Source organism: Balaenoptera musculus, chromosome 1 (assembly GCF_009873245.2).
Source record: "Balaenoptera musculus isolate JJ_BM4_2016_0621 chromosome 1, mBalMus1.pri.v3, whole genome shotgun sequence".
NCBI classification, from domain to species: Eukaryota; Metazoa; Chordata; class Mammalia; order Artiodactyla; family Balaenopteridae; genus Balaenoptera; species Balaenoptera musculus.
The window spans coordinates 138,860,839-138,885,432 of NC_045785.1; the positions used below are offsets into that span (position 1 = coordinate 138,860,839).

Consider the following 24,594-nt stretch of genomic DNA (forward strand, 5'->3'; position numbering starts at 1 on the left):
TTCTGGGTTTTCTGGCTTTTTTCTAATCATGGGAGAACTTTGCCTAGAGAACCAGACCTCGTGAGTGAAAGCACACCGCCTGGTTCTCTGTTCGGCATCGTTGACCCCTTCCTTTCTTGCAAGAGAACAAGGAGTTTTTGCCTGTTGTCTCTGACCTTTGTCTTCTCCTTGAATAACTGGCTCCATGGTGGTAGCAAGACCTTTCCAAGGTAGGCTTGGTGGCCGTGACCCAGTTGTCAGGTCACACTTGGGTGGAGAGGTGCCTGCCGTGGAGGATATTATTCGGAGCGATTAAAAACAAGCCCCTGGCTGCTCTGTGGTGTACGGTCTGCAGTCTTAATCAAGGCCTCACTTGGTGTTCCCGACATCTGCAGGCTATTTCACTGTGTCATTCTTCTGAGTCAAGGTCAGCTTCTGAACATTTTCCCCATACCTGACCTGTGTTCTTGTGGGTCAGTTAAAGAAAAAATGCTTCAGATGTTCACAGGCTGGGGTTGATTAGAAAAGCAAAGGCTCCCAGAGGTCCTTGAGTCAGCAGCTTCATGTGAGGTCTCTCTTGCCTTGACTTCCTCCTCTCTGTTCTTTCATCATCCCCAATAAGTAGCTTCTTCCCTTCCCTCCCCTCCCCATCCTCAATTATTCGTGATAGTAGAAGGCATTAATGAATTCATTTGGCAAATGTTTAGTGAGTGTCCGCTAAGCGCAGGCTCTACTCCAGGCTCAGGGCATATAGCAGTAAGCGAGGTAAAAGGGTGAAAGCAAAGCCCTGACCATGACCGGCCAGGCCCTCGTGATCTGCCCCCACCACCTCCATGCTCACCTCCTTCTCTGTCTCCGCTTCATCTGTTCTGCTCCTTCCTCACCGGTCTTCTTGACGTTTCTCAAGCACGCCGTCCTGCCACTGCCCCAAGGCCTTTGCCCCGGCTCTCCCCTCCGCTTGGAAGGCTCTCCTCCTAGAGATCTGTGTGGTCCATTCCCTCGCCTTCTGGAGGATTTTAGTTCATTGTCACATTCACATCAGGCCTTTCCTAGACACTCATGTGAAGCAGCTACCTCAGGCCCTCCAATCATGTCTGAGTGCCCTTGGCTACTTTATTTTTCTCCATTGCACTTTTCACCATCTGACTAGTATATATTAACTAATTACTAGTTTATTGCTTCTCTCCCCCCACTACATGGTGCTCCATGAAAACAGGGGCTTTGGTTAGTTCACTGCTGTATCCTCAGTGCCCAGAATAGCACCTGAAAATAGGCTTTAATAAATACTCATTGAATGAGGACTAAATGAATGAAAGAATGAATGACCGAGTAAGTGAAAAGCCCAAGGTTTCTAACCTCAAAGAACTTATCATTTGGTGGAGGGAGACATAAAATAAATAAACAAAATAACTATGGTTTGTGTGATCGGGTGTTGACTCGGAGACTGGACTCTAGAGCCTGACTGTCAAGGTTCAAATCCCTCCTTTACTTACTAGCTGTGTCTTTGAGGGCAAATTACTTAAGCTGTCTGGGCCTCATTTTCTCTTGCATTAAATAGGAAGAATAATAATACCATCGTATAGGATTATTGTGAGAATTAAATGAAACAATCCATATAAAGTGCTTAGCACAGTGTCTGGTATATAGTGAGCTCTCAATAATTATTAACTGCTGTTATCATGGGATCACTTGCCATAATCAAGTGGAGCCTGAAAGGTTCTTCAGGATTATCCCCATCCTGCTGATGTTGCTGAGACTTTTCTGTTAGAGAGTAAAGGTTAGAATTAGAAAGCCCCCGCCCACCACCAGAAGTACTGTCCCTGGGGATAACTTTATCTTAAGATTTCTTTGAACCACAAGTATCCCTGGTCCTCCCTTCAAACACATATTAAACGTTTTATCTGCCCGGATAGGCTCCAAACAATACATCCATCCCCCCTGGAAATAACTGTTTCCTGTTTAAATATTAGCAACCAGTTAAACATTATATTGAGGTTTTTTTTTTTTCTTTTTCTAGTAAATTTTAGGCTGCAGTAAAAATTGCGCAAGGCTGTACTTTAGGAGACATTTGTGAATCTTTCTTTTGCCTTGTGATACAGAGAAAACCATGTCAGAAGTCATTCTGACAATTTGTATTTTAAGTTTTGTGAATTGCCATTTAAAGACGGGCAGTTTGGTAAGCCTTCTTAAGAGGTTCGAGCTTTGATCTTAAATCCTAGGGAGGTTTTGCAGAAATTGGAGGTGACGTTGTTGACAGGTTTGTCTGTAGCTACTCATTAATTAAACACACACACACATACACACCCTTTATTTACTCCCCTGGAGTAATGAATTGAACTTGACTTTGGTTTTTGATGGGAAGCTATGAGAAGGTCCAGGAAACATCAAAGAAACACTCTTAATCTCATAAAACTAACTCTTAACTCTCAAACGACCTAGCTTGAACGTTAGAGTTCTTGATTCCAGTGCTGGTCTAGTTTCTTTTCTGTAAGGCTTTAATTCTCCTTAATGATAAGAAAAGTGCAGGGGCAAATAATCGTCCCCTCCCCAGTCCATTAAATTCCAGAGGGTTATAGGCTTTTTAATTTTATCTTGCTTCTAAAGGTCTCCTTTGTAAAACTGTATATACACTTTTTTTTGGTATTTTTATACTGCTTACACCTTCAAGGTCTCAGCTTTAAGATCTTAAAAATTCCTTTCGCATTTTAATTTTAGATTTTTGTAACGATCACAGCTATCCTAAAGCTTTTTTATGCTCCTAGACCATTAGAAATGAAGGCACAGACAGGTTAAGACACTTGTATAAGCAAAAAGCCAGATAATGCCTTTATAGAGACAAATAGGAACATAGTCGTTGGGAAGTTCCTTTCCATGTCTGCTTAGGGAACCCCACTAGACCACTCATTTGCTCCCAACAAATAGCCATCAACATGCCTGTTGGGTGCCAGGCCTTGCTTTAAGCTCTAAAGAGTAATGAGCAAAAGAGACAGAAGTCCTGCTCTCATGGGATTTATGTTCCAATGGACAATAGCTGTATGAATTGCACAGTACACTAGAATGTGTTAAAGGCTGTGGAGGAGAATAAAGCATTGGTGTTAGTGTTGGTTTCCATAGGATGGTCAGGGAAGGCCTCACTGATAAAGTGGCATCGGAGCAAAGACCTGCAGGAGCCCAGGGAGTGCACCAGCGGTGTGGGCGTGGGAGGCGGTGGCAGCGGGTGCAGAGATTCTGAGGCAGGAAGATGCTTGGCGCGTGCGTGCGTGCGTGTGTGCGTGTGTGTGTGTGTGTGTGTGTGTGTGTGTGTGTGTGTGTGTGGTGCGGGGAAGCAGCAAGGAAGCCAGTGAGGCTGAGAGGGAGTGAGTGAGTGTAGGAGACGTGGTCAGAGATATCAGGGGCAGGGCACGTAGGGCCTCAGGAGATGGGTAAGCTGTTGGCCTTTCCTCAGAGTGGAGAAGAGTGGGAGCCGGGGGAGGGTTCTGAGCTGAGCAGCGGCATGAACAGCATCGCCGTGGCTTGAGGCAGACATGCCAGGAGAGGCGCTAAGCGCCTGTGGCATTGATCCAGCCAGAGATGGTGGCAGTGTGAGCCAGGGCAGAGTGACGAGAAGTGCCGGGATTCAGGATATGTCATAAAGGCAGAGCCATAAGATTTTCCTGGTGGATCGGGCAGAGGAGAAAGAGTTAAGGATGCTGCAGCCTTTGAGCCTGCGTGCCTGGACCGTGTGCGCCAACACACACGTGCCTTGTTACTGATGCTTCTCATTGGTCTCCAAGTTATTACCAACCAACCATGCTGGTCCTGACTATGAGCCTCTACTCATAATACTCTGCTGGCCGGGAGAGGTATCCATGTGGTCTTCTGGGCAGACGGTACCGGGTTCATTAAGGAGAGAGAACTTTGCTCACTCACCAGTGTAAGTTACTTAGTCCTTTCTGACACCGTCTGACTGCACCTGTGGCATCACATTCTGGGAGCAGAACTGTGATGGGTGTTCATGTCATCCCAGCCGGCGTCTCAGCTCTGAGCCTGAAAAATGCAGAGAAAGAGCAGCAGAGTATGAGAAGCAAAAGTAAAGACGAGGAATAGGAAGATCAGGGGATTTTTAGTATGAACATCTCTGGAAAGAAAAATATCAGGAGCAATAAAATGTGTATCTTGCCCTTGTAAAGTTTTTTCGCTTTTATTTCGACCTCTCAGAGGTTCCAGTTGGAAGATAAAAGATGCCGTATTTCCAGGATAACCAGAAAGAGAGTTAATGAAGGAACACAGAATGTGACCAAAACGAAGATTAAGTCCCACATGTAGTCACTGAGGGCTGGTAGGCGGGAGTTTACGGGTCACTCAAGTCAGATGGGTGGCAGGCACGGTGGCCTCCCTCCTCACTGTACTTACCCCATCTTTCCTACTTAAATAAACCAGAGTCTGTTGTGAGGGAACATGAGGACAGGGTCCGCTATGACGGTGGCCAAACAGAGAGCCAAGAAATCCCACTCTATTTATTTACTAGGAATCTCATTTCCCAGCCCTGCCTTGCTCACATAGGGCTGCATAAATCTTAATCTGACTGAGTTCTTGTCTCAGGGAAAGCAAAGGGTAGCCCTGGAAGCCTCTAAATAGCAGGTGCAGGACAGAATGAAGGGGAACAGGGAGGGCGGAGGCCAGTGGAAAATATCTCTGGGAGGCCAAGAAGTCCGTAAGGCTGATGAGCTTGAGAAGGAGCAGGTGGATGGGGGTGGGGGCTGATGCCTCCGGGCGTAAACTAGAACCTGCCGGGATGGGGCGACGGGGAGACCAGATGGACTGGCATTCTGTCAAACCAGATGGTGGGCTTTTATTTTTAAAAGGACTTGTAAATCCTAGGAACAAGGGACCATAAGGGTACTGGGGCCCTTAATCCTATTAGTAGAAGACAGAAGTGTTCTCTTTAAAAATGTAAACCCCACCAGTTATAGAATTTCTATTATCAAAACTTTGGGACAGATTACCAGCTTGTGAAACTCCAAGGAATCTCTGAATTCTCCACTGATGGGAAGAGAAACTGCACAAATAGTCTAGGCATTATACGTTCATATAAAGGCTCCTCCTTAGGAATCTAAAGTGAATTTACTAAATGAACATTCTGAACCAAACAAAACATGATATATTTGTATGAAATAGACTTGCTTACCTATGGAGTTGGAAGGACATCTAACAGTGTAATCAGGGACTGATCAATGTTTTAATAAGTTTTGAGTTTGTAATGAGACAAATAGGCACCTATTGCTTTCTAAACCATTGTTCCCCTGTGTCCCCCTTCCCCAGTGGCTGGGGAAACCTAGATCAGCCTGGCCTCGGTGTACACACTGCTGCTCTCTTGGTTGCTGAGAAACGAGGGTTCTGTTCTTCAGCCCTTGTCTCTATCTCAGCCTTTACTTGAGGGTTTGGAATTATTTCCATCACCCTCCTCCAGTAGGACCTATCCTCAAGGAGACCAGACTCATAAGCAGAGCATGGAGTCGTCATCTTGTGCCCATGTGTGGCACAGGCGTGAAGGTTGTGCAAGCAAAGCCACATCTTCCTTCAGTAGCTACACAGAGGGGTCGATGCTCCAGAGTTCATGAGGAATCTCCCACCTGTGCATCACATAACGCCTGATTTCTGCTGCTAAGAGGAAAAGAGTAATTTCATCGAAAAGAATCCAAAGAAATGTTAAATATTAAGAGAAAGTTTTAAGTAGTGCGATTCATTGTTAAATCACTTTCCTTGTAGACTGTATATTTATACGTACACACGCACACATATATACACGCACACATATATATGTTTACCCATTAAATAAATATCAATAATATAATATCACTTTTGATGTTATTTCACAGATGTTACTTTCCTTAAATACTCCTGAAAAGTATAGCTGTTGTCTTGTGCTTGAAATGGAAAAGAGTTGCTCTCCAACACTACTGACTGCATTTTCTGTTTGTCTGTTTGTTTGTTTGTTTTTATCTATAAAGGTATGGAAACCTGACAAGCCCAAACTGTGAAGAAGTTGGAGGCCAAAGTTCATCAGAGTCTAAGACGGTGATCAGGAAGTGAGTCTGCCTCTTCTCTGCATTACAAGCTCTCAGTCAAGACTTATTATCTTGAAAGAATGTAATTTAGTAGAGTTTTTAAATTCCTTTGGAATGTTGCCAATACGTATAAAGTCATAGAAGTATTTTTTGACCATCTAATGCTATTCATTTATTCATTCAGTAAACATGTATTGATCACCTCCTCTTGACCAGGCCCTGTGCTAAGGGATACAGCTATGAACAAAATAAGTAAGTCCCAGCTCTTATGAAGTTTATATTTTAGTAGAGAGAGAGACAAAGAATCCAGGCAAAAAAGAATGAAGTAGGGCAGGGGGGGCTAGATCCTGATGGAGACTTTGATTCACATAGGGTGTCAGAAATGGGCTTTCTGATCTGATCTGGAGACATTGGAGCAGAAACCTGAATGTGGTGCAGGTGAGGCCTTGTGAACGTCCAGGCAGGGAGAATATGGAAAAAGCTCTGCGGCAGGAACAGTGTTTGAGAAACAGTAGAGGGGTGAATGAGGCTGCAGCCAAGTGAATGAAGTGGCAAGTACTGGGGCGTGAGATCTGTAAGGGCCCCTCATCGCATGAAGGCTTTGGGAAGGATGTTGCATTTTATTCTGAGAAAGATAAGAAACACTTAACAGGGCTTTAGGAGAATAGTGCTATGGCCTGGTTTCTATTTAAAAGGCCTCCTCTGGCTCTGTGTGGAAAGTAGACCCTGACATTGGGGACAGGGGCAAGAGTGGCAGCAAGGAGCCCGGTTAGGGCCCTTACGTGGGTCCAGGCAAGGGGTGATGACAGCATGGACATGGGTAGTAATAGCAGTTGTCGTCTTCGTCATTATAGGAGTGGGAACAAGAAGTAGTAGCTTGTAGTCGTGACAGCTTCTGCAGATGTCTTGAAGGTGTTGCTGACAGGATGTACTGATGCAGTGGGTGTGGCATATGAGACAAAGAGGAGGCAAGGATGTCTCCAAGGGTCGTGTGTGAGCGAGTGATAGAATGGAGCCCCGGCTTTGCGCGATAAGAAAGTTTGGTGGGGAGCATGTGTCAGTAATTTCATCTTAGACGTGTTAACTTTGAGGAAATTGGGTGAGTGTAGATTCCAGGGAGAAGTCTAGACTGGAAGTATACATTTGGGCGTCCTTAGTTTATACATGGTGTTTAAAGCTATGGGAATGGATGTGACCTCCTGTGGACGAAGGGTAGATCTAGAAGGGAAAGGTCCAAAGACTGAGCCTTGGTTCCCTCCAGTACTGAGAGTTAGGAAAGCGGACGGTTCAGCAGAGGAGACTGGAACAGAGCAGGCAGGGGGAAGGAGAAGAAAGAAGCTGTGTTCCAGAAGACAAGCAGAGAAGGGGTTTTGGAGGGGGCGTGACCAGCTGTGTCTGATGCTATCCAGACATCAAGCGAGAGGGGTCTGGGGAGTGACTCCTAATTTTGCCACACTTCCGTCTTTGGCACCCGTGGCGAGCGCAGTTTTGGTGGATGGAGATGTGGGTTAAGAGAGGTTAGAAGGGGAGGAAGTGGGGACGACAAGTTTAATGACTCTTTGGAAGAGTTATGTTGTAAAGGGGAACAGAGAAATGGGGCGGAGGATGAGGGCAAGGGATGGTCTTTTCATTGTGGTTTTTTTTTTTTAAATGGGAGGTAGTTTATGCTGATGAATTTGATCCAGCAGTCAGTGAAGAAGAAATCCACGATGTAGGAGTACAGGCTGCTGAAGGAGTGAGGTTCTTGAGTAGATAAGTTATATACTAGGGTGCTTGAAACCACTCATGGTTTCATCTTGGGATCAAAAGTTCAGGGAGGTAATCCTATGGAATTTTTAACTGTTCAGGAGATTGGCTAATGGACTCCTTTCTCCAAGAGCCAGGGATATAAAGATGAGAAAACTGGGTATCTTTTTAACTCCTGAGTTAGGTGTCAGGTAGTTTCATAATTTTATTGGATGGGCCATAACCTTCCAGAAAACTAAACACACCAGTGTGGAATATTTGAATGCCAAGTGCAAGGTGTGGTGAGTGGAAGAGATACCTTATTCCTAGAGGGCTTTAGGGAGGCTTCTTGGAAGAGGTGACATCTGAAGCAGGCTTTGAAGGAGCGTGAAGATTTGGATGGTAGAGCCGTTTAGGAAGAGGGGACAGTGGGATCAAATCAGGGAAGTGCAGAGTATATGATATTTGGGGGAACAACACAGAATCGGGGCGGCTGCTTCACTGTGTACGTGTTGGGTGAGGGCAGTTAGTGGAGCTGAAGTTATCATGAAAGGTTTGAATTTCTCACAAATTCAAGAGGGTTTGGACTTTCCCTGGTAAGCAGTGGGCCGTCAGCCCTAAAAAGTTTTTGCAGGAGGGAAGCCGTATAATCAGATAGGTAATTTGAGGGAATGGATTAGACTTACAACCTTCTTTTTTTTTCTTGTGGTTCTTTATTATCTCATTGTTGTGCCCAATCCAGATGCCGCTGCCTAGCCCATAAATGTCGCATCAGTATCGCCTGGGAACTTGGTAGGAATGCAGAGTCTCAGGCCCTGCCCCAGACCTAGATTAGAATCTGCATTTTAACAAGATCCTCAAGTGATTCCTATGCAATTTTTTAAAAATAAATTTATTTATTTTATTTATTTATTTTTGGCTGTGTTGGGTGTTCGTTGCTGTGTGCGGGCTTTCTCTAGTTGCAGAGAGCGGGGGCTACTCTTCGTTGCAGTGTGCGGGCTTCTCATTGCAGTGGCTTCTCTCGTTGTGGAGCACGGGCTGTAGGCGCGTGGGCTTCCGTAGTTGCAGCAAATGGGCTCAGTAGTTGTGGCTCACGGGCTCTAGAGCGCAGGCTCAGTAGTTGTGGTGCACGGGCTTAGTTGCTCCGTGGCATGTGGGATCTTCCCAGGCCAGGGCTTGAACCCGTGTCCCCTTCATTGGCAGGCGGATTCTCAACCACTGCGCCACCAGGGAAGCCCCTCCTATGCATTTTAAAGTTTGAGAGTCATAGGATTAGAGGGGTTTTGTTGTTGTTAGTTTTGTTTATCCATGAAAACTTATGGAAATAATAATTGTTTTTTAAAAAGAACCTTTTTATAATGAATTTTAAAACATATGTTAAAGAAGAGATACTCTACGAATTGAGTGGCCAGCTTGTCAAATGTAACCTCGATCTGTGACCAGATTCAGAAATAAGCGTGTTATCTACATAGTCTGGAATTGCGTCACATCTAGAGCTACCATTCAACTAGCCACCCGAACACTCTGAGGAGAGTAACAAGATGAAAAATATCCAGAGCTTTTCTGTTTCCCAGGGGGTGTTTTGAGATGAAATAGTTTTCTGGGAAGTAGCAGTTAAAGCAAATTGACTTGTACTCTGGACGTGAAGAGTCATGCTCATTCTTTTAAAGGCCTGTTATAAAACTTCATTCAAATTAATTGTACACCAGGAACAGTAACGTGGGTGAGACTGCAGGATAAGCTGTTTTAAAGGGCTTTACAGTTTTAAGCATATGAGGCCTTAACAAAGAGCTTCACATAGAACTCCCCTGAGGGGTCCATCATCCGAGGACAATGGTCCTTTCCTAAAGCCTCACAGTGAATTGGTAGAAAGTTCTTGACCCTTTTCCTCAGACTGAGTTGCCTTTTAAAAAAATTATGCCTGATGAAAATATGCCACTTTATCGTATAATGGGTCACTCTGTCCTGCAGAGACTGGAATGCTAAAATCCCTTCTCTCTGCTGACCTCTTTCTTCTTTCCATTTCCCTTTCTTCTGTCTTTTTTGGGTGTTTCCTCCCCCCCCCCCACCACTTCTCCTTTTATTATTTTTCATCTCACTTCAGCATTCTCTTTTTGTTCTCTTTTTCACAAGTTACCCTTCTGATCATTTCTGTGACTTGATAGGGTCACTGCTTTGTCTGTTTTTGGAAGAAATCAGGGAAGTATCTTGTCCATTCCACATGTAACACACGGAAAGTTCCTCGATCATCTCAGAGCTGCAGCAGCTGACTTGTAGCAGTGTCTGAAGGCTTCCTGTTGGCTGATAGATGTGTAGGAGATATGGCTATATGCCAGTTCTCAGTGGGGGAGTTTTGCCCCCAGAGGACATTTGGCAAGATCTGGAGAATTTTTGGTGGTTTCAACTTGGTGGGGAGATGCTCTGGCATCTAGTGGGCAGAGGCCAGGATTGCTGCAAAACGTTCTGCCATGTGCAAGACCGCCCCCTTTCCCCCCTGCAACAAAGAATTACCTGACCCTAAATATCAATAGTGCCTAGGTAAGAAACCCTGCTGGATGGCAATGAGGCTGCTGCAGTGCTCAAGTGAAAACTGTCTTTATTTATGAACCTCTAAATATATGTAAAAACAATGCCATACTTATTTGGAAATTTATTGATTTATGCCCCTTCTTATAATTAGGCGAATCCAATGCTGAGGTGGCCGTGGAGCCAGCCTCATGGAAGGTGACAGGTCCTGGGAAACGAGGCTGGAGAACTCGGACTCAAGCTCCTCCTCCATCACTGTCACTTCACCTCTCTCGGTTTCAGTCTCTTTTCCTGAAAAATGAGTGCTCTGAGATCCTTTCAAGTTTAAGGATGCCTAGGATAAAATTTATTTAGCTTTCTTTTCATCTCCTTAAAAATGAAAATGAATATCAGAAGCAGAGATATGGTCCAAATATTATATTGATTGTTTGAGAGGTGCCCTTCACTGCTCGTCTCTGTTGGAAAGACTGGGTAACCAGTTTTGATAAAATAGGAAAGAAAAAATACACAGCTTCTTTGATTTGCTTATTATTAACCGTGACATCAGAACTGCTGGCTAGGATCATAAATAAAGAGATGGGCTAAAGCATTGTATTGTGGGGTCAGGCAAGGAGCAGCAAAATGCCCATTGTTTTCCTTTGCTGCCAATCTGTGTTCTTGTGATTTCAGGTGGGAAACAGACGGCAGGAATTCAGTGACATTCTAAGAAGTAAACATCCTGTTTTAGGACAGATGCCTTGAGTTTTGCAGCCCAGGGATATGGGGGGTGGAGGTGGGGAATCACTACTGGGTTTAACTATGAAAAGGAAAATGCTCAACTATTGTTTGGTTTTCAGTTTTTGTTATAAAGTATAGAACAAGGCTTACATTTGATACAGGCTCCCAAGTCCCAAGGTAACAGTCTTTCCTGTATTTCTGAATATGGATCTAATCAACCTTTCAAAGGATAAAAGAACTTAAAAGAAGGCAAAAATGTGGGAATAACAGATGAAACAGTCAAGATGAAAGATTGGTTTCTGGTGTCTTGGACCACAACTGGCTAGTGTTCTTCATGAATTTCAAAAAGTCCCTGATTGTGCTGTGACTCTCACTTGTAATTCCAGTCCCGAGTATGCCCGGGTCAGGCTTTGTGCGATATCAGGACCTTTAAAGTTACCTGGCTAGAGTAAGAACTCCTTCAGTTGCAGGGAATTCAACTTCCAAGGATTTTAGATGTTGGAATCTTTGCCACACAGTGATTTCTGATGTTAGCACTAGACTGATGTAAATAATAAGTCATACCATGTTTGTTTCTACAATCCCTAAACTTGTCACTGTTGGGAAATCAGGGAACTCACTTCCTACGACAGAAGAAAACATCTCTGCCAGCATTCATTCTACCTGCGCCCCTTTCCTCCTTCCTGCCGACACTTTTACATGAGAAAATGCTATCTATTTAGAATAATAAAATCTGAACCAGATGGGAAAAGGAAACTTTCCTTAGTGCAGATTTATTACAGTCATTGAATTCAGAAGTGAAGAGAACATGAAGAAGGGATATTAACCATACAGAGCCTTGACACCGTGAATCTTCACTCTCTGAAATGTATTTGAGATTAGAATATCATATATATATATATATATATATATATATATAAAATACATATATATATATATACACACACAGAACTTTAAAGATGTTTAAAACTGTTCAGGAATTACGCTTTTTTATTCCTTTTAAAAAATTACTATTGTAATGTTGAAATAGTTTCTGTTTTCTTTTCTTTAATTGACTCTCATCACTTCCCTTCTGGAATGCCATGTTTTGTTTTCTCAAACTCTTTACCATAGCAGTGGTTTAAACCACTGAAATCATTCTGTTTTCATCTCCAAACATTCAGATGATATAAAAGTCATTCTTGTAATCTTTTCCCAGAAGTTGTAAATAGTGACACCAGGTTTTAGTCAGTGGTAAAGAGTCCTATAAATATTAGTATCCAAGATATTGGAAACATTTTAAAGAAAAGGGAGATGAGTTAAAGGAAGTTGGCTGTAATTCTTTAATATCTGGGAAACTTTACAGTGGAAGGTATTAACAAATCTTCCCAGTGAGTTCGCAATCAATATTCATTCCATCAAATTCAAATAACCTAAGAAGGCAATTGAAATCAATCTGAGTGATTTTAACAAAAATGGGGCAAAGAAAGAGGAGTAAAGAACAGAGCAAAGATAAGATTTAAAACTCCAAATTTAGAAGAATTAAAGGCTATAATGTGAAAGGAATATTTTTAAAAAGTAAAACAAAAGTAGACATGGAGATGCAATAAACCACATAAAAGAGCCTGGTATTGTCTTTAAAACATCCATACTGGGCAAAGAAAAACAGAAAGTATAGTTTTAAAAAAGTCATTGAAATCTTGAATCAAAATTATGCATTTAAGGGAAGAATGCAGGCTCCCAAGCAGAAATTACTTTTCTAATAATGGAGGAATGAAACAACATCGATAATCATTGACTCAGAGAGAAGAATAAATGGCCGCCTGAGAATCTCCTAAGGTCCTCTACATGTTAGAGAAAGGTAAAGAGACATCACAACCAGACTCTGTCACTTGATCACCCTGCAGTGTCAGAGATGATGAAAATGATGATACCGCTGTCACCTCTCCGACCACCACCACTGGCTACAGTTTGGGGTGTACTTACCTTAGTGCAAGGCTTTCTGCTAGGCATTTTGTACCTTCTTTTACCGTCACAGACATGCTGTGAGATACTGTCCTGATTTTATAGGTGTGTAAACTGAGGCTCCGGAAAAGTTACGCACTTTGACTAAGATCAAGCAGCTGGTTAATGACAGGTCTGATATTTGATCTCAGGTCCAATTGACTCCAGGACCTGGATTTCTCACCGTTTTGCTCTCAGGCCTGTTATTTCAAAAGCAGCGTTGGGATCTCTGGTGCTCATAAATTCCCCCTGCCCCCTCACCCCTGCCGCCATATTTGTCTTTATTACAGTAAAAAGGGCTGCAGAGAGAAGTACATGAGGACCTAGGGTATAGTATCACTGGTGTGACTAGTGCTCTAGCTTGCTAGCATTCTGAGATTGTACAGTTTGGGATTATTTCCTTTAGCCTGTGTTGTTTTGCCTGGCTTTTTTATGAAATGAACACCCTGAGCAAGGTCCCCAAACAGCTGTTAGAAATGTGGAAGTTAGTCTTGTTTCCTGGGGAAGGAGATGGGTTGGAGGATGTGAGGAAAGAAGAAGGAAGACCAGATTGGTCAGGCCCATCAATCTGAGCGCCTGCTTCCTGTTCTTGGTGCCTTGTAGCATCTGTCATCCCCAACGGAAACTCCATTCTAATGGTGAAAACTGTAGAACGCCTCAGCAATTTTTTCATTAGAGGCCTATTTATAGCATAAAAACTCCCTTCTCGGACTGTGAGGAATTGGAGAATAATGAGTTACTGAGGTCCCTGAAAAATAACTTTGGTGAGCGGCGGTGTCTCTTTCTAATAATAATGGCCAGAGTTCATTGGCTGCTGCATAGGAATAGTCCCTGTGTTAAGTACTGAGTATCCTTTTAATACCCTCATAATAACTCTATGTGTTATTATTCCTATTTTACAGATGAGGAGTCTGAGACATAGAGAGGTTAAGGAACATGTCCAAGGTCATACAGTGAATAAATGAGAGAGTGGAATTTAACCCAGGCTTTAACCTCAACACTGTGTGGTCTCTACTTCTTTCCCTGTGATAAAAATGAGACTATTTCTCTTAAGTACTTAGGTTGGACTCTCTTGTTCATCTTTTTTTCCCCCTTAGGACATTTTAAACAACAATTTTACATTTATATAAAAATTGAGTCAATAATACAGAGTTCCCATATACCTTCCTCACAGTTTCCCCTATTATTAACTTCTAACACGAGTATACACATTTGTTATAATGAATGAATCAATGCATTGTTAACTAAAGTTCATAGTTTAGTAAGAGTTCTTTTTTTTTTTTTTTTACGTAATGGCCCTGTTCTGTTCCAGGATCCCATCCAGGTTACCACATTACATTTAGTTGGGATATCTCTCTAGGTTCCTATTGGCTGTGATAGGTTTTGACTTTTCTTGTTTTTGATGACCTTGACAGTGTTGAGGAGTACTGATCAGATATATTTTAGGACACCCCTTTATTAGAATTTTTCTTGTAATTAGACTGATATTTTTCCTCATAATTAGACTGAATTTATGAGGTTTGAGAGAAATATCACAGAGATAAAATACCATTCTCATCACATACTTTCAACACGATTTACGACTGTTGATGTTGGCCTTGATCACCTGGATGAAGTTGTTATTTTTCAGGTTTCTTCACGGCATATGTCTTTTTTCCCCCTTCCTTTCCATACTATATTGTTTGGAAGGAAGTCACTAGGCACAACCCCTTTGTTTTGCTTCCCTTCTTTTAGGGTAAAGTATCTACCTAATTTATTTGGAAAACTTCTGCATGGGAGATTTGTCTCGCCCATTTATTAATTTATTCAGTCTTTTATTTATATCAGTATGGACTCATGGAAATTTATTTATACTGTGGGATATAATGCAGTGCTACTTTATGTATTTTATTGCTCAGATTATTCCAGCTTTGGCCATTGGGAACTCTTCTGGTTGACTCCTGTGTCACTTTCACACATCCCTATTATTGTATTTGAGCCTTTCCTTACTTTATGGCACTACAAGATGTTCTAGACTCATCTTGTATATTTCCCATCCCAGTCTTAGAATCAGCCATTTCTTCAAGGAGACCTGGTTCTTTTTTTTTCAGATTTTTAGGAGACCTTAAAGTTGTTTTTTTTTTTTATATTTATTTTTGTCTGTGTTGGGTCTTCGTTTCTGTGCGAGGGCTTTCTCTAGTTGCGGCAAGCGGGGGCCACTCTTCATCGCGGTGCGCGGGCCTCTCACTATCGCGGCCTCTCGTGTTGCGGAGCACAGGCTCCAGACGCGCAGGCTCAGTAGTTGTGGCTCATGGGCCTAGTTGCTCCGCGGCATGTGGGATCTTCCCAGACCAGGGCTCGAACCCGTGTCCCCTGCATTGGCAGGCAGATTCTCAACCACTGCGCCACCAGGGAAGCCCGACCTGGTTCTTTTTATTGGAGAATGATATTAGAAACCAAGATCTGAGTGCTAGGTGTGCTCATCGCTACAGGGGTGTCATTTCTGCTGGCCCTCTCAGCTAACATGGCTAGGAAATATATGTGTAAATGCATATACCTATAAATGTTTCTATGTATAACCATCTATATATTATATTAAATATGAATTCTTACTGATGCCTTCAACTCTAATCCTTACCACATGGACCATTCTAGCCTCCTCCCCTTGCTTATTTGTGAATATCCTCTCCAACAGTGAGAAAACCGGCTTCTACCCTCTGCCTTCCATTTACTTAATTGTTCAGTTTCAGTATATATGTATAGCAGTATCAGAATCGTTAACTCGTACCCCCGAGGGAAACAACTTTCTCAACCAGAGTCCAGTGTTTATGTGTAGTTCCTTTTGCCTTTAGTCCTTAATCTTATAGATCGTAATTCTTCTTTTTTAAAATAATGAAAATAGCTAATGTTTTTGAGCACTCACGATGTCTTAGGGACTATTCTAAATACTTCAGATATATTATCTCTTTTAGGCCTCACAAGAACTCTGTGAGGAGGGATCTATTATTATATCCATTTTACAGATGAGGAAGCAGAGGCATAAAAAGGTTGCGTTTGTCTGACTAACCAGAGAGTCAGTCTGACTCCGGAGAATGTGTGTAACCACATTGGCTCTACTGCTCATGAAAAATAGGCATCTAAGAGACCTCTTAGTTTTGTTCCTTTTCTAATGGAGTGCAGTCACTGACATACTGAGTAAGGTTTGGTAATATAGGATTAAGTCTCTGCACAACAATTCTCTTCAATTTCTGTAAATTTACGCTCAGTTGCCAGGGTGTGCACATGTACTTTGGGAATGAAAGACAGGTGTGTAAACATTTGATTTTGAGTTATTGGTTTTGAGCTCATCTCCTCCTACTCTTGACCCTTTCCCACCCATATTTATTCTTTATACTGTGTGTCCTTTCTATCCCAATCTTTTTCTTCCTCCTTCTTGCCTTGGAGCTTTTTCTCTTCTTTAACTGCCCATGGCCCCTTACTGGCTTTTCTGCCCTATATTGCCTTCTGGTGCTTAGTCCCTACTCTGGCTTTGTTTACATTTATTTCCCTGGGTCTCTCTTAATTCCTCTTTTACTTTGCCTCCCAGCATTCTAACCTCTACTCACCACCAGTACCAAAATGTACAATGGAAAATGTAAAAGAAAGCATTGCAAGATTACCTTGACGAGTCTAGATAATGTTTCCATCCTTTACATGCTTTTACAGGCAAAAAAAGGAAAAATAAAAATCTCTGCACCTCCCTTTGTTCTTTCTCATCAGGAAAACCATCTAGCCAGGGGTCTTAGAGGCAGACTGTAACTGCCAGCCTTCCTGGAAACAGAAGAAAATCATTCTGTGACTAGGAGAACAAGGTGGAGGGTCTAGCTCAGAGTCAGTGTCAAGGTTACTTTGCTTTCTTTCCCTGAAGGGCAAAGTGCATTGGCTCCCACCCAGAGGGCCTGGCAGTGTCCTGTGCTACATTGCTTCAAAGGCCGCCCTCTACATAGATCTTTTTACCTGTTCATTATCTATATTAGGGAAATATCCAATTCTTGGAGAGTATCCTAAAATAGAAAAATGTTTTGCTGCTTTTAAAAAATGTTTCCATGTCTAATCTGCTGATGATTAAGTAATGGTAAATTATTACCTCAAATAGATTTCTGGGGAGAGAAAGCTCTAAATGGACAGAGTTATTCTTTTTGTCATAATAATCCTATTTCTTGGCTTGGAAGTTATATATCATGGGAGCGATGACTTCATACCTAGAAGGTTTTTTTTTTTATTAAACCTTTTACCAATTCTAGAGTATTTTACTACCTATGGGATTTTAACATGATTTAATGCATTTATCTTAAAATCCCTGTATGTATTAAAAATCTGTGGTTTGAGCATAATAGCCTAATGCTCACCTCAGTCAGCTCTCTTACTCTGCATTGCATGCCTGAAGGTCCCTGAGAGTGATTAGAAGTTTTGTACTATTTCCTTATACCTCTCAGCTAAGACATCTGTCTGGTGTCTTCCAACCAGGTATTCTTAAGTGTGATTTCTGTTTGGCTATGAAATCAAATGAGCATAGCAAATCCCATCATGCTCCATTTCTCCCCTCTTTTCCTATTCTTTAAACAGGTCTTCCTTATGTCTCTTAAAAGTGTTTTGCTTTCTCTCACCTCAGGACCTTTGCTTATGCTGTTACCCCAGAGTCTTCACCCTGCTACTTCTCCCTTATCCTTAAGATCTCAGCTTTAACGTCATTTCCTCAGGGAAGTGCTCCATGGAGCCCTGACCAGGTTTACTCTCTCTGAAGGTAAATACCCTAGACTCCCCTACTGTGACATTCGTCACGTAAACAGTTTTTGTGAATATGGAAAATAAAGGGTCCTCAGTAAATATTAGTTGGATTAGTGAATTCATTTTCTCCAGGGGTCTGTTCTATTACAAGTAAAAGAAGTCTTAGAAACCGCATCTGGGTCTGGACACGACTTCCTTCCTTCACATACTACAAGAATTTGCAGCTTGCCAAGGATGCCTGAGGTAGAGAAAGCAATCCTGGTTGTCTGCTCTGCCATCAGATTTGGGCCTCGCCCCTGCTCCCCCCACCCCCCATCCAGTCATTCTTAATCAGACACACACGTTCCCTTGGGAGTGAGGAGTGCTGGCTTTTCTCCTTACTGAGTTTAGATTATGTCACAATCTTAATCTTTCCATTTGGCTTCAGAAATTACTTCTTCAGTCTTCGCAAGTTTTTGTTTTTTAAAAAATTAATTTATTAATTTATTATTTATTTTTGGCTGTGTTAGACCTTTGTTGCTGTGTGTGGGCTTTCTCTAGTTGTGGCGAGTGGGAGCTACTCTTTGTTGTGGTGCGCAGGCTTCTCATTGCGGTGGCTTCTCTTGTTGCAGAGCATGGGCTCTAGGCGCATGGGCTTCACTAGTTGTGGCACACGGGCTCAGTAGTTGTGGCTCGCGGGCTCTAGAGCTCAGGCTCAGTAGTTGTGGTGCACGGGCTTAGTTGCTCCGCGGCATGTGGGATCTTCCCGGACCAGGGCTCAAACCCGTGTCCCCTGCATTGGCAGGCGAGTTCTTAACCACTGCGCCACCAGGGAAGTCCCTGTATTACACTTTGATGTTCCTGAATTGGTCTGTCCTGAGGGGGCTGACTCAGGGGTGTGTGTGTGAGTGTGTGTGTGGTGTGTGTGTGCATGAGTGTGTGTGTGTGGGGTGTGTGTGTGTGAGTGTGTGTGGCATGTGTGTGAGTGTGTGTGGCGTGTGTGTGTGGCATGTGTGGTGTGTGTGAGTGGGTGGTGTGTGTGTGGTGTGTGTGTGGTGTGTGTGTGTGTGAGTGTGTGGTGTGTGTGTGGTGTGTGTGTGAGTGTGTGGTGTGTGTGGTGTGTGTGTGGTGTGTGTGTGAGTGTGTGGTGTGTGTGTGAGTGTGTGTGAGGTGTGTGTGAGTGTGTGTGGTGTGTGTGTGGTGTGTGTGTGAGTGTATGTGTGGTGAGTGTGTGTGTGAGAGAGTTTGTGCGTGTGTGTGGAGTGTGTGTGTGGTGTGTCTGTGTGGTGTGTGTGTGGTGTGTGTGAGTGTACGTGTGGTGAGTGTGTGTGTGTGTGTTTGTGCGTGTGTGTGGTGTGTGTGTGTGGTGTGTGTGAGTGGTGTGTCTGTGTGGTGTGTGTGTGGTGTGTGTGTGTGTGGTGTGTGTGTGTGAGTGTGTGGTGTGTGTGTGAGTGTGTGGTGTGTGTGTGTGGTGTATGTGTGTGTGGTATGTGTGTGTGAGTGTGTGGTGTGTGTGTGGGTGGTGTGTGTGGGTGGTGTGTGTGGTGTGTGTATGTGGTGTGTGCGGTGTGTGAGTGTATGTGTGGTGAGTGCAGTGTGTGTGTGTGGTGTATGTGTGTGTGTGGTGTGTGTGTGTGTGGTGGTGTGTGTGAGTGTGTGTGGTGTGTGTGTGAGTGTGTGTGTGGTGTGTGTGTGAGTGTATGTGTGGTGAGTGTGTGTGTGAGAGTGTGTGTGTGTGGAGTGTGTGTGGTGTGTGTGTGTGGTGTGTGTGTGGTGTGTGTGAGTGTATGTGTGGTGAGTGTGTGTGTGAGTTTGTGCGAGTGGTGTGTCTGTGTGGTGTGTGTGTGGTGTGTGTGAGTGTATGTGTGGTGAGTGTGTGTGTGGGGCGTGTGTGTGTGTGGTGTGTGTGGTGTGTGTGTGAGTGTGTAGTGTGTGTGGTGTGTGTGGTGTGTGTGTGATGTGTGTGTGTGGTGTGTGTGTGCGTGAGTGTGTGTGTGAGTGTGTGTGGTGTGTGTGCATGTGTGTGCATGTGTGGTGTGTGTATGTGTGTGTGTGGTGTGTGTGTGTGAGTGGTGTGTGTGAGTGTGGTGTGTGTGTGGTGTGTGTGTGTGAGTGTGTGGTGTGTGTGTGGTGTGTGTGAGTGTGTGGTGTGTGCGTGTGGTGTGTGAGTGTGTGGTGTGTGTGCATGTGTGTGCATGTGTGGTGTGTGTGGTGTGTGTGTGTGAGTGTGTAGTGTGTGTGTGGTGTGTGTGGTGTGTGTGTGATGTGAGTGTGTGTGTGGCGTGTGTGTGCGTGAGTGTGTGTGTGGTGTGTGTGCATGTGTGTGCATGTGTGGTGTGTGTGTGGTGTGTGTGTGTGAGTGTGTGGTGTGTGTGTGGTGTGTGTGTGAGTGTGTGGTGTGTGCGTGTGGTGTGTGCATGTGTGGTGTGTGTATGTGTGTGTGTGGTGTGTCTATGTGGTGTGTGTGTGTGAGTGGTGTGTGTGTGAGTGTGGTGTGTGTGTGGTGTGTGTGTGTGGTGTGTCTGTGTGGTGTGTGTGAGTGTGTGGTGTGTGTGTGTGTGTGTGATGTGTCTGTGTGATGTGTGTGAGTGTGTGGTGTATGTGTGTGTGTGTGGGGGGGGGTGGTATTTGTTCCCAGTGTTTGCCTTCCTCCAGCAGGCCTGGAGCCACAAGTGTTGCAGGAGCATGGTTTGTATTCTGTGTCACTCTATTTTACGTGGCAGTTTCCTTGAGTTCTTTCCATGAGTGCTGATTGATTTTCACTGAGCCATACCTTTTTTAATCCCTTCCTTTTGTGACTTATGGCAAGTAGTCTTAAGACTGCTAACAGTTACGTTTCTCTCCAGATATCTCAATATCCTTATTGACATTATGTCATTTGAAATTCAACTGATCAGTGTCAGGTAGATGAAGGCAGGCATTATTATGTCTCTTCTCCAGATAAGGGTCGGTGGAGCTAAGTGATCAGTCCCACTCCCGTCGTTCACAGGTGGCACAGTGAGGATGGGAACCAGGTTTTCCTCTCGAACCTCATTTCTTGTTCTGTGCATAGAGCCAAGTAGCTTCTCTAGTTTAACAGTCACACCTTTCCTGTAAGTTTGTGACTTTTAACGAGGGCTTCCCTTCGTTATTAAGGTTCTTTACACCTTCCAACTAACCAGTTCTGGTTAGGATGTACCTTAGATCTTAGGAGTGGAGCCAGGAAAGGTAAGATGGAAAAGCCACTGGCCAGTAATCCTGTTGTCTCTGTCATGATTTTGTGATGTTGCTTTCCCTTTTGAAATTTCAAAAGTTTCACATTTTATCTGCTTCTTAGCCTATCAAGAACAGAAAGTTTCTTCCCAGGACTGGCAAACATAAAGCTGCTGTGAGCTTTGGGCACACGTCCAGGCCTTTCCAGAAAGCCTGCCTCCCTGGGATGCTGATAAAACTCCGCTAATAAGAGGGCAGGGGTCTGCCTCGTGTTGTATTGTGCTGTCTGTATATCTTGTCCTTCTTCTCTTTATTCTTCCTCCTCTGCCCTCGTTTCTCTTTTGTCTGAAAATGCTTTTTAATTCAATGTCTGGGTTTGTAGTGACTTTTCAAAGCCTTCTTGCGCTAAGCTGTGGGAAGGGCACTGTCACAAAGGGTAAAATGAGTAGATTAGCAACGCTAGTAGAAAATATCAGTCTGAGGTGGACAAAATGTGCACCTAAAGGTGAGTCCAATATGGATTAAGGTCCCCCTTCAGAATTCCCCTGGACCTTCCAAGGCTGCAACTTTCCATGGAAGGAAGTCCTATACAACGTGCCCCATAGAAATATACAAGTACACAGAGATGTAAACAAGGATATTCATTTTGTAGTTGTAAGTGTGAGAACCTAACAATAACTTAACTGCCTGTGCACTAGTAGAATACCTATATTAATTATGGTGTGTGCATGCAATGGATACTATGTAACCCTGAGAAACAGTGAGAGCTAGAGGTCCTGGCGTGGATGGAGAGGTGTCTATGACATACTATTCATGGGGGAAAAAAATCTATGGTTTATACATATTACATCTACTTAAATATGTAAACATATCCATAGAAAAGTCTAGAAGGATATACTCTAAACTCTTCACACAAGGTCATGGTAATAAGATTAGAATGAAGGGGGGTAGATATTTTGTTGTTTTAATTTATAGATATTTGCATATTTGTAATATTTACTTTTTTCAATAAATTGTTTTGTAATTTTAAAACTAACAATTATGGGGGGTAAATGAGTAAATGATATATTGATATCTTTTAACATCTGTCTTTTACTATAATTTTGGATTTCTACCTGGGTTTTTTTTAGGTTATGAACTTTTGAGGTGTTATCAGGGTCATTGAGTTGCTGGTCTCATTGTTGGTTGGATGCTCTTTTAGATTTTTAATTTAGTGATGTGAATTATCATCCCTCCATATCTATCTTTTGATCACTGTCATCGAAAGAGTATTCCCTCATTGAAATATTGAAAAATATTAAGTGAGTGATAGTACTAATTAAATTAAATCACCCTTCTTTTGAGAAGTGCAAAACTGTTCTGTAAGAGTCACCGTAATGTATGCAAACGTCAGGTTTTCCTGCGTTCTATGCTATCACCCCATCTATATGCCTGCCCCAGTTCTGGGCTCAATGCTCGTCAGCAAAGAAGAGAAATTATTCACAGAAAAAGTCATCTTCCTTATAAAAATGAAATATTAGGATGCCGCCACATCATTATCTTCTTCAATTCATGATATTTGGTTTTGGTGAAGAAAGGAGAAATAATGAGTGCCATGTGTGGGCTCTCAAAATAATTGAAGTCCATCATTTCAGGGGGAGTTAGGGCTTCACCATATGAATCTGGGGGGCCACAAACATTCATACATAACAGATGATGTGACAAGTGACCCGAATATTGAAGGTTCACTGACTAGAAGTTCATTAATTTCATTTTGCTCGTGCTTTCAATTAATCCCAGAGCCCAGACTAATTTCTTCTAGCTTTCTGTGAGGGAATTAAACTTTTGTTTCTCTCTTTTTTTAATCTGCACTGAAGATTTAGAAAATACTGAATTATTTCTATGGTTTTAAATGCCAACCTTAATTAATGGTTTTATGTCATCTATTTCTGCTGTAGCTATGTGAATATTATCATTCCAAATGTCTTCGTGTCCATATTGGTGAAACAGTGATCTCCACAGCAGTGAAAACAGTTAATTTCTTTCCCTTCTGTGTTTGTACGTCAGTTCCAAAAGTTCAGTGTTAGATTGGCTTTAGTTGCATTTCTGTCTTGATCACAGTCTAGCTCTCTGCTATGAACTTGAGACCTGTGAAGTTTAGATACACCTATGAAAGTCCAGGCAGCGGTTTCATATATATGGATCATAATATCTTTTCGTTTCTTTACAGTTCGTTAACTAAGCGAACAATTTGTTTGAAGTCTAATCAGATGGTAATTTTAAAATCTGCTAGACATTTTTTTTCAGCTGAAAAATTTTAATTAGGTCTTTCGCTAAAACAAAGTGTCCCAGCTCTGTCAATAAAACATGCATTGATTAATTTATGGTCCCAGTCATCTCCGGCCATCATCAACGGATGCACCTTGTTCCTGGGGCTGGCTGGTCATTAGTGAGGCAAAGTACCGTGTGCATGGAACACAGCCCAGCACGTGCCCGACTCAGGAGTGGCTGTAAAGCCTTCTTTGAATATGAAGCGTAGGACGGTAACACTCAAAAGTTGTCCTTTTTGTCAGCTGTTTGTCTCTTCCATTGAGTGAGGGGCTGCACCTACCTTAAAGAGAACAAGCTCGTGTTATTAGTAACATGAAAGGAGGGAACTGTGCCCCCATGATGACCCTGTCTCTTTTTGTGCCCTGGTCCTTGTTTCATCCAAGGTAGACTCAGCTGAGCCATCAGAAGAAGTCGCCCTCGCAATGAATGGCTTTGCTTATCAAGTTTTTCTCCTTTACTTTTCAAAACCTAACTTTCTACTCATACTGTTTCTCCCACTTGAAACACATTGTCCTCTGGTAATTTGAAAAGCAAAAGGATAATTTTGTGAGGACATTTTTGGTGCTATGCTGAAACCCTGGTGATCTTTGTAAAATTCAATTTACACATTATCTTTCCTAAACCTAGGCCCTTCCGTCCATCAAATTTCTGGCCTACTGTCTGTTATTTCCTAAAATGTTATCACAGTAGATTTTGTGGTCTCTGACTTGAGTGAATCCAGAATTGGAAACACATAATCTTGTTGTATACAGGTTACTTTGAAGTTGCTTCAGGACTCACTAAATCTTCTCTTCCGTGTCTTTTTTTGCCCTGTGTGGGTTTTTCCAAAGTTTATGGTCCTGTTTTTTTTTTTTGTCTGTTTGTTTTTGTTTTTTAACTTACCAGTCTTTCCCCAGCTCCCCAACCACCACTTAAAATAATAAAAGGTAGTCAGGCTGTTTTCAGATGCTTTAACTTCACTGACATTGCTGGGAACTTCTAGGTGAACTATCCATTGATCACTTGCCCAACTTTTCCTGAGGCATGGCTGAGACAGGCTCTGGTGTCCAGGGCTGGTTTTGAGTCTCCAGAGCCAGTTGAGTGCAGTGACTTTCTGTTTCTCTTTCTCAGTGCAATCGCCTCCATCCTGAGGGCCTGGCTTGACCAATGCGCAGAGGACTTCCGAGAGCCCCCTCACTTCCCTTGCTTACAGAAACTGCTGGATTATCTCAAGCAGATGATGCCAGGCTCTGACCCAGAGAGAAGAGCACAGAATCTTCTTGAGCAGTTTCACAAGCAAGAAGTAGAAACTGACAGTGAGTACTTACTTGTTTGACTCCAGGGAAGAAGCTAGATTCTGATCCTGCAAACCTCCACAATGAGGAAATGTTCTCCCTGTACTTGTTGAATA

General features: G+C 42.9%; 1 protein-coding gene across 3 annotated transcripts in view; it reads left to right on the forward strand.

The window, feature by feature from the left end:
- Nucleotides 1-24,594, forward strand: part of RGL1 (ral guanine nucleotide dissociation stimulator like 1) — a 286,150-nt gene that overhangs the window by 208,416 nt on the left and 53,140 nt on the right. For all 3 annotated transcript variants that reach the window (XM_036863740.1, XM_036863756.1, XM_036863748.1), the window contains 2 exons: nt 5,970-6,047; nt 24,315-24,499. In XM_036863740.1, the coding sequence (XP_036719635.1) occupies nt 5,970-6,047; nt 24,315-24,499 (263 nt within the window). The remainder of the gene's footprint in view (nt 1-5,969; nt 6,048-24,314; nt 24,500-24,594) is intronic.